Source organism: Rhincodon typus, chromosome 19, assembly GCF_021869965.1.
Source record: "Rhincodon typus isolate 14 chromosome 19, sRhiTyp1.1, whole genome shotgun sequence".
In the NCBI taxonomy this organism is placed as follows: Eukaryota; Metazoa; Chordata; class Chondrichthyes; order Orectolobiformes; family Rhincodontidae; genus Rhincodon; species Rhincodon typus.
Window position 1 is genome coordinate 11561196 of NC_063350.1, and position 12514 is coordinate 11573709.

The following is a 12514-nucleotide window of genomic DNA, read 5'->3' on the forward strand; positions in this document are numbered from 1 at the left end:
GGGGCTAAGGGAATGAAGTGGAATGGTGGATGAGGGGCATGACTAGGGCAATGGGAGTGTGAGGGAACGATGGGAAATATGGGGGTGGACATGGGAGGTGAAGGGAGAAGTGGCTGGTGAAGGGTTGAGGGAGTAGGGGTTGAAGGCTATGGGGAGCCTACATTCATCTCCAGAACTGAGCTGACATACCAGTGAACAGAAAGAGACACGTCGTTTAAACTAGCTACCACAATATGCACCACCTCCACCCCCCTCACGGATCTGTTACGGCATAAAGATAGCATTGGTGGGCACTGCCAGATAGGAGACAGAATGTCACAGTTGAGAAACCTCCTGACTCTCAATTTTCACCCCGAAGATGAAAATCTGGCCCATTCTGTATATCGCGTTCCATTACTGTTCCTTTGTTACTGCGCTAAATGCAGAGATTTAATTTAGTGACATTTAGACCATAAGATATAGGAGAAAATGAGGCCATTTAGCTCATCAAGTCTGCTCTATAAGCCAATCACGGCTTATATATTTCTCAACCCTGTTCTCCTGCCTTCTCCCCATAATCCTTGATTGACTCACTAATGAGTGACAATATTTAGTACTGAGAAAAAAGCAAATTAACTCATTGCTTTTCACAACATTGAAGTGAAGCTGGCCACTCAGTGACTGAATATGTGAAGATGCCTCTTTCCTTGGGAATGTTTTAACTTTAATTCACCCGGTAAAGTACATTTTAGCCATTACGATTAGAGGCAAAAGAAACAAATTTAAACAATTTCCTTTTAAGAAAAAACTACTATGGCTTTATATCCAACATAAAAGTTAATGTTTAATTTAGCATACAGCAATTTTTAAAAATCATGTGTAAGTTGTTCAGGTCTTTTTCACGCTCTCACAGTTGGATCCAATCTAATTTCTCAACGGTTGGTTCACTTTGGCAACATTATATCATTGACCTTGGAAGTCTTGTGACTTGATGTCTCACAGTGTTGTCATGTATTATATAGTTCCATTCAGGGAGATCATGGTGCCATTCTGGGCATCCTGTGTGTGGATTCTGGCCCAGTCAGGATAAGTGGACAGCTCGAACACATATAGACCCCAGGTATTTATGGCCAGCAAGAGCAGAAAGATGCCCAAAAGGTTCATGATGAATCCGGACTTCACCTGCATAGACAAATCCAATACATTAATAGTGGATTAAGGTGAAATGAGAGAAACATAGAAACTTGAAGCAAGAGTAGACCATTCGGCCCTTCGAGCCTGCTCTGTCATTCAATACACCATAGCTGCTTCTCTACCTCAATGCCATATTCTTTCTTTCTGTCATTACTCCCATGATACCCTTAAAATCCAAAAAAAAATCTATATACTTCTTGAATACATTCAGTGATTTGAACTCTGTAGCCTTCTGTAGTATAGAATTGAATGAGGAAAAGTTTTCTCATCTCAGTCCTAAATAGTCTACCTCGTGTCTTGAGACAGTGACACCTGGTTCTAGGGGGACCCAGCCAGGAAAACATTGTCCCTACATCTAGTCTGTCTAGCCCTGTTAGAATTTTATGTATTTCTATAAGATGCTGTCTGGCTATCACTGGTTTATATCAGCATTTATTGCCCATCCCTAATTGCTCAGAGGACAGTTGAGAGTGAAGCTCATTGCTTTAGGTCTGGAGTCGCATGTGGGCTAGACCAGCTAAAGACAGCAGTTTCCTTTCCTAAAGGATGTTAGTGAACCAGTTGGATTTTTCTGAACAATAGTTTCATGGTCATCATTAGGCGCTTAAATCCAGATTTTTATTGAATTCAAATTCTAACATCTACCTTGGCAAGGTTCAAACCAAGGTCCCAGAACATTATCTGGGTCTTTGGATTAATAGCATAGCAATTATACCACTAGGCCATCACCTCTCCCAATATAAAGGAACTCATATTTGAAGAGCAAGTGTGTTCTCTTTAACATCCTAGCTAACATTGTGGTTATTTATCTCCTTGCTGTTGGTAGGGCCTTATCATATTCAAACTGGCTGCTGTCCTTCATACATTATCACAAGTTACATTTCAAAAATAAGCACTTTATTAGGTGTGAAACAGTTTGAGACAACCTGACATTATGAAAATTCACTTTATAAGCATAAGTTCTTCCTTTCTAAAACAATATACTTTGGCATTTAATTAGTTTTGTTGATGTCCTGCAACGACTGGACTTGGTTCGACTTTGATTTCTTGGATCTCTCACTCATCCTTCCTCCTTTCCAGTTTAACAAAATTCATTAAATGTGCAGTTAGTTGATCAGAATCTGGTTGATCAAGACAAATTTGGCTCAACAGGAATTTTCCATCTACTTTCAGAAATGGAAAGCAACACTGCCAGCTTATACCGGTAGCAATGGGACAGCAGACTCAGCTTTGGATGTAACAGGGGAAGGTTTTTTACAGGAATTACTGCATGTGTACAAAATGCCTACTGATCTGAGTCTGATAACTAAATGGAACAGTTCATATAGAGACAGACAGTCAACTGTTGTCTCATCTGCTCACTTCATTTTTTTTTAAATTTGCTGATCCAAAGCTGCAAATTATGGCTAAAAATTCTGAGAGATTTTCAGCCCTGGAACTACTCTCACCAATTCAAAACTGAATGGGAACTGAAGACACTCTTGTTTGTCAAAAACTGCTCAACCATGACCTGGACATCAAATCACATGTCTTTTAGTGTTTTGCGTGCATCATGTAGCACTTCTAAAGGTCATTCACAATCTCGCAAACACAAGTCTGTTAATTGATCACCTGTCTAGTAAACTTTAGTCAGTGTTAACACCAGCCCCTAAACATATTGATAACGGGATAATTTGGGATGAAGATAACAGTTTGTAAAGCATTTTTAAACTGTAGTAGCTGCAAAAAATTGCTTGCATTTGACTTATGTATAAAATATTTCATCCATATTGTAATTATCGAGCCCATTGTATTCACTATTACGATTGACTCACTGCAACTTCAGTATGCTTTACCGTGCTTAAATGTAGTTAAACATCCCAAGGCACTTCGCAAGGGTGTTATCAAATTAAGTTTGATACTAGTCATTGGTATTAGAATTTTTTTGTCCACAAACTACTCAACTATTGATCGCATTGGAGCCAGTATTTTTTACCACTTCCTCCATTGTGTTGTATGGCATTATGACTGTGCTAAATGAGACAGATTTCAAACAGATCTAGCAACTCAAAACTAGGCATCATTGGCAGCAGCAGAATTGTATTCCAACACAATCTGTAACTTCATGGTCCAACATATTCCCCACTCTACCACTCCAGCAAGCCAGGAGATTAACCCTGGTTCAATGCGGGAAGGCATGCCGGTAACACGAGGGAACAGTTTTAAATTGTCAACAAAGCATTGAATTGTCAGCTAACTGAGAGCCAAGAAATCTTCGAAATCATTGAGATGTAGATGAAGGTGGAGTCTCTCGCATAAGGCTGCATAGACTTGGAAGCAAATAAATTTGGAAAAAAGTGTTATTGTTATAAACACTGTGTGCCAATTATTAAATTTAAATTTGAAATTGAGATGAAAGATGCTTTAAAAAAAGTAGCTACCTGGTTAAAATGCTTCAGCCTTGTGTATATGTGATGGAAACACATTAGCTGTGACCTCACTGATTTGCTGAGGTATGTTTAGAGTGATAGTTTTTTTGTGTGTAGAAGTGTCAGTTATTTTGAAAATAATTGTTGTTGCTAAATTATACCTGTTGTCTTGTGCTAATATAAATGCTGTGCTATCTCAGAAATTAATATTTTCCTTGTGGGTTGGGACTTTGCAGGGATGATAAATATTTAAGATACTGATGAATTCTTCTATTTCTGCTTGAAGTCAGTCTAAATATCACTTGTGTAAGTACAGAAGGCATTGCTAGTACACGGCTATATCACTTAATAAATGCATTGGTAACAATGGGAAAGGAGCCCCTCAAAACCAAAAGGTTGTCACTCAAAATCGAAATGTAGCCCTCAAGAAAATGTCAAGAAGACGGCTCAATAAAGAAATAATTCCTGGAACACAGGGCATAACTTCAAAGTTTGCAGATGCCAAAAACCTTGGAAATATAGGATGGGAATTTTGTTCAAGGAAACAGGGATGCATCTGCTTTGCAAGTGAGAAAATAGCATTAAAGGGAAATGAAAAGGAATTTAACATTATTGAAATCAAAGACCTGAAAGGTAATAGAATGAGGGATTTCCCAGGTAAAACAAAGACAGGGATGGAGATAATTATCAATTCTACCAATCATCAATTTCTCTCCAGTGAATTGACTATATTGAAAGTTCCATGGTGATTCCAAACCGAATGTTCCAGGTGATTTACACCAATACTGTCAAATCTCCTAGCCTCAACATAGGTATAATTCACGTTTGCCAGAAACGTAAACTAAAAAAATTGAAACCTACGCGTATTCACCTTGGCGTAGGCCAGTATGGCACATTAATATACACACGTCTATCTTCTAAATGGTCAAGATAGATGGGGATAACCTTCATTTAAATGAAAGTCATTCCATCGTGAACCAACATTAACCTTAATGCCCTCAGTCACAACAAGGACCTGGACTCATTGTAGGAAAGGGCAAAGTTAAAGAATTCCCTAACATCTCAACAATCGTTGATCAACGGCACATCACTGATTTCAATTTTATGCATTGAAGTTCAAAGCAATTTCAAACTGCTTCTTCAACTCAGGAATCCTACATACCATATCGATGACCCTTAGATTGCCCGTAGCAAAAGCAATTGAGTTTGGAGGTGTTGATATTGGAAGCATGAAAGCGTAGGAACCTACAACAGTTGCAGGGACCATCAGATAGAGGGGATTCACCCTCATGTGCAAAGCCTGTAATAAATGATAAGTAAATGGGATGAGATTCTGTCCTTGCAATTGAATGCAACCCATTAGATATCAATCCTATTGGCATTAGAAAGACTATATTATAGAGTCATAGTCATAAAGTCATACAACATGGAAACAGACTCTTCGGCCCAACCAGTCCATGCCAAACATAATACCAAACTAAACCAATCCCACCTGCCTGCTCCTGACCCAAATCTCTCCAAACCTTTCCTATTCATATACTTACCTAATTGTTGTAACTATGCCTGCATCTACCATTTCCTCAGGAAGCTCATTCCACACGTGAACTGCTCTCTGTGTAAAAAAGTTGGCCCTCATGTCTTTTTTCAATCTCTCTTTTCCTTGGAAAATAGGCGACAGGTTTAGATAGAGGAACTGGATCGGCGCAGGCTTGGAGGGCTGAAGGGCCTGTTCCTGTGCTGTAATTTTCTTTGTTCTTTGTTCTCTCCTCTCACCTTAAAAATATGCACCCTCATCTTGAAATCCCCCTTCTTAGGGAAAGACACCTACCATTAACCCTATCTATACCCCTTATGATCTTATAAACCTCTGTAAGATCACCTCTCAACCCTCTAAGCTCCAGTGAAAAAAGTCCCTGTCTATCCAGCATCTCTATATAACTTAAAACTTTCATACCCGGCAACATCTTGCTAAATCTCTTCTGATCCCTCTCCAGCTTGTAGATAAAAATCCACTTCTGCTTTTTGATTGCAGGGCTGTGATTTTTCAGGGCTGTCGGGGTAGCGGGGAGGGCAGGTATCAAGTGATATGCTTGACACCACATTCACCATTCCATTTTGCCAGTGTCAGGTAATGTGGTGGGGAGTCTGCCTACTATCCTAATTAAGGATCTATTCCTGATTCCACTGGCACTTTACCAGTGGCAGAAGGGTCTCTTCGTGACATGGGGAGAGAGAGAGAGACGGGAAAATCCTGGCAGGTTCTGAGCAGATCTGATGGCAGGAGGTCCTTAATTTCTTTGAATAGGTTTTGGTCTATGACTGGCAGCAATGGTACATGCTCCTAACAATTTCTACTGCTTTGTTGGAGCCTGCCTGATGGATGCAAGTGCCTCCAGTCCTCATCAGTCTGACTCAGAGGGCATATGAACACTCCTGTATCCTCTTCCTCCAGATGTAGTCCCAGCAATGGCTACTGCTCTGGGTGGCGCTCTGACAGATGCACCCATTGAACTCACTGCTACCTGTAAAATGTGGCCTAGGGTCCTGTCAAGTGGAGTGACACCCAATGCCACACACCACCCTCCCCTCCCCCACCCCACCCCAGCCCTTCATACCCCACTGATTCGAAGGGAGTCATTCCAGGGGTAGAGGTTGTATGGCTGGAAGAAATTATAGTGTGGATGGATGAAACCACAGAGAGGTGGAGATAAAATCCAAGATAAGGATTTTAGAATAAATTGTAATTGAAACATTGTCAGTCCATGTGCTAATGTAGGTAGTGAACACAGTCATTTTAAAACCGCAATTTAAAAAAAGACTGTTAATTCTTCTTATTTATTTATGGGATATGGACATCGCTGGCTAAGCCAGCATTTATTACCCATCCCTAATTGCCCTGAGGAAGATGGTAGTGAGCTGCCCTGTTAAACCACTGCAGTCATTTTGATGTAGGGACATCTACAGTGTTGTAGGAAGGGAGTCCAGGATTTTGACACAGCAACAATGAAGGAATGATGGTATCGTTCCAAATCAGAATGGTGTGTAACTTGGAGGAGAACTTGCAGTTGGTTGTTCCCATGCAGCTGCTGCCCTTCCTCTTCCAGGTGGTAGAGATTGTAGGTTTGGAAGGTGTTGTTGGGGAGCCTTGGTGTGTTGCTGCAGTGCATCTTGTGGATGGTATACACTGCTGCTACTGAGTGTCACTAATGAAAGGAGTGAATATCAGAAAAAGTGGATGAGGTGCCAATCAAGTGGCTGCACAGTGGGAACAAATATGTTGTTTTCTGAATGGCAGACAGGGTTTAGTGGGGTACCACAGAGATCGGTACAAGGACCCTAACTATTCACAATATATGTTAACGACTTAGATGAGAGGACTAATTATAACGTCTCAAAATTTGCAGATGACTCAAAGCTGGGTGGAAGGGTGAGCTGTGAGGAAGATGCAGAAATGTCCCGGTGTAATTTGAACAGGCTGTGTGAGTGGGCAAAAGCATGGCAGATGCAGTATAATGAGGATAAATGTGAGGTTATCTGCTTTGGGAACAAAAACAGGAAGGCAGATTAATATTTGAATGTAAATTGAGAGAGGGAAATGTGCAATGAGACCTGGGTGTCCTCATGCACCATCCATTGAAAGTAAGTATGCAGGTGCAGCAGGTGGAAGAGAAAGCAAACTGTACGTTGGCCTTCATAACGCAAGGGTTTGAGTGCAGGATCAAGGATGTCTTGCTGCAATTATACATGAGGCCATAGCTGGAATGTTATGTGCGGTTTTGGTCTCCTTACCTGAGGAAGGATGTTTTTGCTATGGAGGGAGCGCAGTGAAGGTTTACCAGACTGATTCCTGGGATGGCAGGACTGACATATGAGGAGAGAGTGAATCAGTTAGGATTGTACTCGCTGGAGTTTAGAAGAATGAGGGAGGATCTCATGGAAACCCATAAAATTATAACAGGATGCAGGGAGGATGTTCCCGAAGGTGGGGGAGCCCAGGGACACAGTTTAAGGATATGAGACAAACCTTTTAGGACTGAAATGTGGAAAAATTTCTTCACTCAGAGAGTGCTGAGCCTCTGGAATTCACCATACGGCAAGTGGTTGAAGGCAAAACATTATGTGTTTTCAAGAAGGAGGTGGCTCTTGTGGCTAAAGATACCAAGGGGCATTAGTGGAGGGTATGATCAGGGTTTTGAACTCAATGATGAGCCATGATTGTATTGAATGGCAGAGCAGGTTCAAGGGGTTGAATTGCTTAATCCAGGTCCTAGCTTCTGTGTTTCTGTAGTTTGTCCTGAATGGTGTTGAGCTTCTTGAGTGTTGTTGAAGCTGCACCCATCCGGGCAAATGGGAAGTATTCCATCACACACCCGACTTGTGCCTTGAAGATCATGGACAGACTTTGGTAGCCTGGAGTTGAGTTACCCACTGCAGAATTTCCTGCCTCTGGCCTGCTCTTGTAGCCACAATGTTTTAACACATGCAAGGCAATCTTCTCAGATAGCTGGCCAATATCTCGCCATCAGTCAACACCACTAAACATGCTACTGGGTCAGGATAATACTGTTGCTTGTAGGCACCTTAGTGTATGCAAGTTGTTCCCAAGTTTCCTGCACTGTGGAACTTTTCAAAAATACTGCAAAGTGCTTGGGATATTCTAAGGTCATGGAACGAGCCATCAAAATGCAAGCTTTTCTTTTCCCACTCTTTCAAGAAACTCACCAATTCAGCCACAATTGGTAACATTATTACAATCGTAGCAGTGTTGCTGGCGAACTCAGTAAAACATGATATCAGCAAGCAGATTAGGATAATCGCTGTAGTTGGCTTGATAGTCACCATTGGCTGAAGTTGGTTGCCTATCCAGATGGACAGTCCAGAAGCCTGGAAAATAGATACTTTAAGTTAGACAAGCAAAATGCTAAATTCAAAGGGTTTGGACATTCTGGAAGAAGATGCACCAAACCAAAACCTGTGAAAATATGGTATCCTCAGGACCAACTATTTTTCAGATGAAGGATATTTTCAGTTTTTGTGTACAAGACAGTTAACAGATTTGCACAGTTTTAGTCACTTGTTCTAACATGGCAAATAAGGTTAAAATCAAGGTCATGGTACCTGTTTGAATTTCTGGGACCTGTCACATTCTGCTGAATGTGTCGGGAAATCTTTGCCACCTTGCATAATGAATCAGTTAAATAATTCAGAATGGTTATCATTTCCAGTAATGGCTACACCCAACTATCACTGATCACATTATATGCATAGGTGTGTATAAACAGCTATTCACAGAGTGAAAAATCAGGCACAAAATCAAAACACTGGCATTTACCAGGATACACTTAGGTCCATTATAATTCTTTGGGGCTCTCTTTGGGTCGGTTTGGGTCTGTTCGAGTTAAGCAGAGATTTTTCTTCCAAAAGGCCTGAAGGAAGCCTGTCTACAGGTCTGTTCGAGTCCACTTTCAAAAAGACCTTCAATTTTTAGATCTTTTCAGTTTCTGGGTGTGCGGTTAAATGATACCTTAGTAGGGATCAGAAATAAAAAGAGAAATTCAGCAGGTCTGGCAACCTCTGTGGAGAGAGGAACAGAGTTAATGTTTCAAGTCCAATATGACTCTACTTCATAACTCCAAAGAACTGTGAGCTCCAATTCAGCAGGACTGTAAATGAAGTGAGATTGATGTATTGTGAGGAACAGAGGAATCTGGTTGACAGGAATCACAAATATTTGGTACAGCAAGGGAATAGGAAGACAAATGGAATGTTGTTGTTCATTGCAAGAGGAATGCAAGATAAAATCAGGGATGCTTTGTTACAGTTGTATAGAGAATTGGCGAGGCTACATCTGGAGTACTGTGTCCAGTTTGGACCTCTTTATTTAAGAAAGGATGTAAATGCCTTAGAAGCAGTTCTGAGAATGTTAACTCAAGTGATACTTGGGGTGAGAGGGAAAGTTCAAGAGAATTGCTGAAAAAAGTCACAAGCTTTTCAATGTTCACCCATCAGGACATTTTTCCAGAATACAAATTCAAACGGAAAATCAACATTTAAACTGCATTTGAGAAGAGTTCTGATTGGTTGGCAAGTAGACTCTGATCAGTCAAGGCATTGCAATAGACAATGCATGCATTAATGTGATTGACAGTTAACATTTAGGGAAACATAGAAAATGGAAACAGGAGTAGGCCATTCTGTCCATTAGACTCACTCTGCTATTCAATTTGATCGTGGCTCATCCTCTATCTCAACATCATATTTCTGCCCTTGCACTATGTCCTTGACACCTTTAGCCTTTAGTCTCTTTTTTCTTAAATATGTTCAGTGACTTGGTCTCAATAACCTTCAGTGGTAGAGAATTACATAGGTTCACTCCCCTCTAAGTGAGGAAATTTCTCCTCATCTTAGTCTGAAGTTGCCTACTGCATCTTCTGCGACTGTGATCCCTTATTCTGGACTCCCCAGTCAGTGGAAACATCATCACTGCATCCAGTCTGTCCATCCCTGTCAGAATTTTACACATTTCGATGAGACCCTCTCTCATTTGTTTCAATGCCTGTGAACTCAGGCCAAGTTTGATCCAATTTCTCCCTATACAACAAACTTGCCATCCCAGGAATCAGTCTGGTGAACCTTCTCTGCACCCCCTCTATGTCTTTCGTTAGTTTAGGAAACTGCACATGATACAGCTGGTGTGGTCTCAGTAAGGCCTGGTGCAGCTGCAGTAGGACTTCTTTGCTCCTGTACTCAAACCCTCTTGCTATGAGTGCCAACACACCATTTTGCTTTAACGTTTTCTGTACTTACATGCTTGCTTTCAGTGACCACTACACAAGTACACCCAGGTCCCTTTTTACATCAATGTTTCCCAATTTACCAACATTTAAATGATACTTTGCCATTATGTTTTTCCTTCCTCACATTTACCTACATTACCTGCACTGGGGAGGCAATGGCCTACTGGTATTATCACTGGACTATTAACCCAGAGACCCATATAATGGGGTTGAATTCTGCCACAGCAGATGGTGGAATTTGAATTCAATTTTTTTAAAAAAAGTCTGGAATTAAATTTAAGTAGTCACCCAGCATCTAATGATGACCATGAATCTATTGTCAATTGTTGGAAAAACCCATCTGGTTCACTAATGTCCTTTAGGGAAGGAAAATGCCATCCTTACCTGGCCCAGCCTACACGTGATTTCAGAACCCACAGCAATGTGGTTGACTCTTAACTGCCCTCTGGGCAATTACAGATGGGGAATAAATCCTGGCCTAGCCAGCATGCCCTTGTCCCATGAATGAAATTTTTTAAAAATTGCATCTACCATATATTCATGCAGTCACTCAACTTGTCTAAGTCACCTTGGTGCATCTTTATATCCTCCTCGCTACTCATGTTCCAACCTAGTTTTGTGACATCAGCAATCTTAGAAATATCATATTTGATACCTTCATTCATATCATTGGTATATATTGCTAATAGCTTGGGCCTAAGCACGGATTTCTGTGGTACCTCATTTCTCACCTCATTCCATTCCAGAAAAGATCTATGTATTCCTGTTTTCTGCTTCCTCTCTGCTAACCAATTCTGAATCCATCTAGCATATCAGCATAACCCATGTACTTTGATTTTGCACACTAATTTCTTCTACGAGACTTTATCAAAAGCTTTCTGAAAATCCAAATACATCACAGCCACTGGTTCTCCCTCATTGATTCAACTAGTTTTATCCTCAAATTCTTTGAGTAGGTTTGTCAAACATGATTTCCCTTTCACAAATCCATGCTGACTTGTGTAGTACCGTTGGTATTTTTTAAGTATCCTGCTTAAAAATTCAGGAGTCTCCTCTTTAAGCTGGTGATGAGAAGAGTTGTGTGTCTTTGGAACTATCTTCCCCAGAGAGTGCAGGTTCAGTCAGTGAAAACTTATAAGGCAGAGATAGATAGATTCTTAACTAACAAGGGAGTCAAAGGTTATTAAAGAAATGTAGAGGCAAGGCCATCATCAGACCAGCCAAGATATTATTGAATGGTAGAACAGTTAGAGGGGCTGAATGAGCTAGTGCTGATCCTAATGTATAATGGTCAGGAAAAAAACAGATACACAAAGGCTTTGCTAATTGGCCATTCTTCATGTTCTGTTCTTCAACCTACACTCCTAATTCTACATCAGAGGTTGACTTATGAGCTAGGTCCTACTATCTTTCTCCCTCCCCTTGTGGAGCAGGAAAACATTTTATGGAACAAAACATCTTGCCTTTGAATGAGTGTGAGTTACTAACCCTAGAAAATATAGTTAATTGTACCTTCAGCACAGGAATTCACATGATGAGAGTATACTACAAAATTAAAGCAGAAAACAGTGAGCTCCTGTCAAGTTTGCAATGATACTACATCTATTCAAATGAATGATTTATGGTTATGCAACTTGAAAGTTGTTATACTGAAGTCGGTGCCTCAGGTCCTCCTATGTACTCCAATTACAAAAATGGGGAATGTCTAATTATGAAATAGCAATGCAAAATAAATGGATATGTGTCATTTTTGGGGACAACAAAATACAAAGAACTCCATGTTCTCCAAAATGTCTATGTCAATGCCCCCTCCTCCTGGACACCACCCCAAGGCCTCCTACCCTCCCTCGACCTCTTCATCTCCAACTGCCGTCGAGACATCAATCACCTCAACCTCTCCACCCCTCTCACCCACTCCAACCTCTCCCCCGCAGAACGTGCAGCCCTCCGCTCCCTCCGCTCCAATCCCAACCTCACCATAAAACCCGCGGACAAGGGAGGTGCAGTTGTAGTATGGCGCACTGACCTCTACATCGCCGAGGCCGGACGCCAACTCTCCGACACCTCCTCCTACCGCCCCCTTGTTCAAGACCCCACCCCTGAGCACCAAACCATCATCTCGCAAACCATCCACAA

The 12514-nt window shown here is 41.1% G+C and overlaps 1 protein-coding gene across 2 annotated transcripts in view; it reads right to left on the reverse strand.

The window, feature by feature from the left end:
* Positions 1–797: 797 nt before the first annotated feature.
* LOC109917455 (solute carrier family 13 member 3-like) overlaps positions 798–12514 on the reverse strand; it is a 34995-nt gene continuing 23278 nt past the window's right edge. For both annotated transcript variants that reach the window (XM_048608266.1, XM_048608265.1), the window contains exons 8-10: positions 8304–8465; positions 4744–4881; positions 798–1161 (exon numbers count right to left, since the gene is read on the reverse strand). In XM_048608266.1, coding sequence (XP_048464223.1) covers positions 994–1161; positions 4744–4881; positions 8304–8465 — 468 coding nt within the window. In that variant the 3' untranslated portion in view covers positions 798–993. The remainder of the gene's footprint in view (positions 1162–4743; positions 4882–8303; positions 8466–12514) is intronic.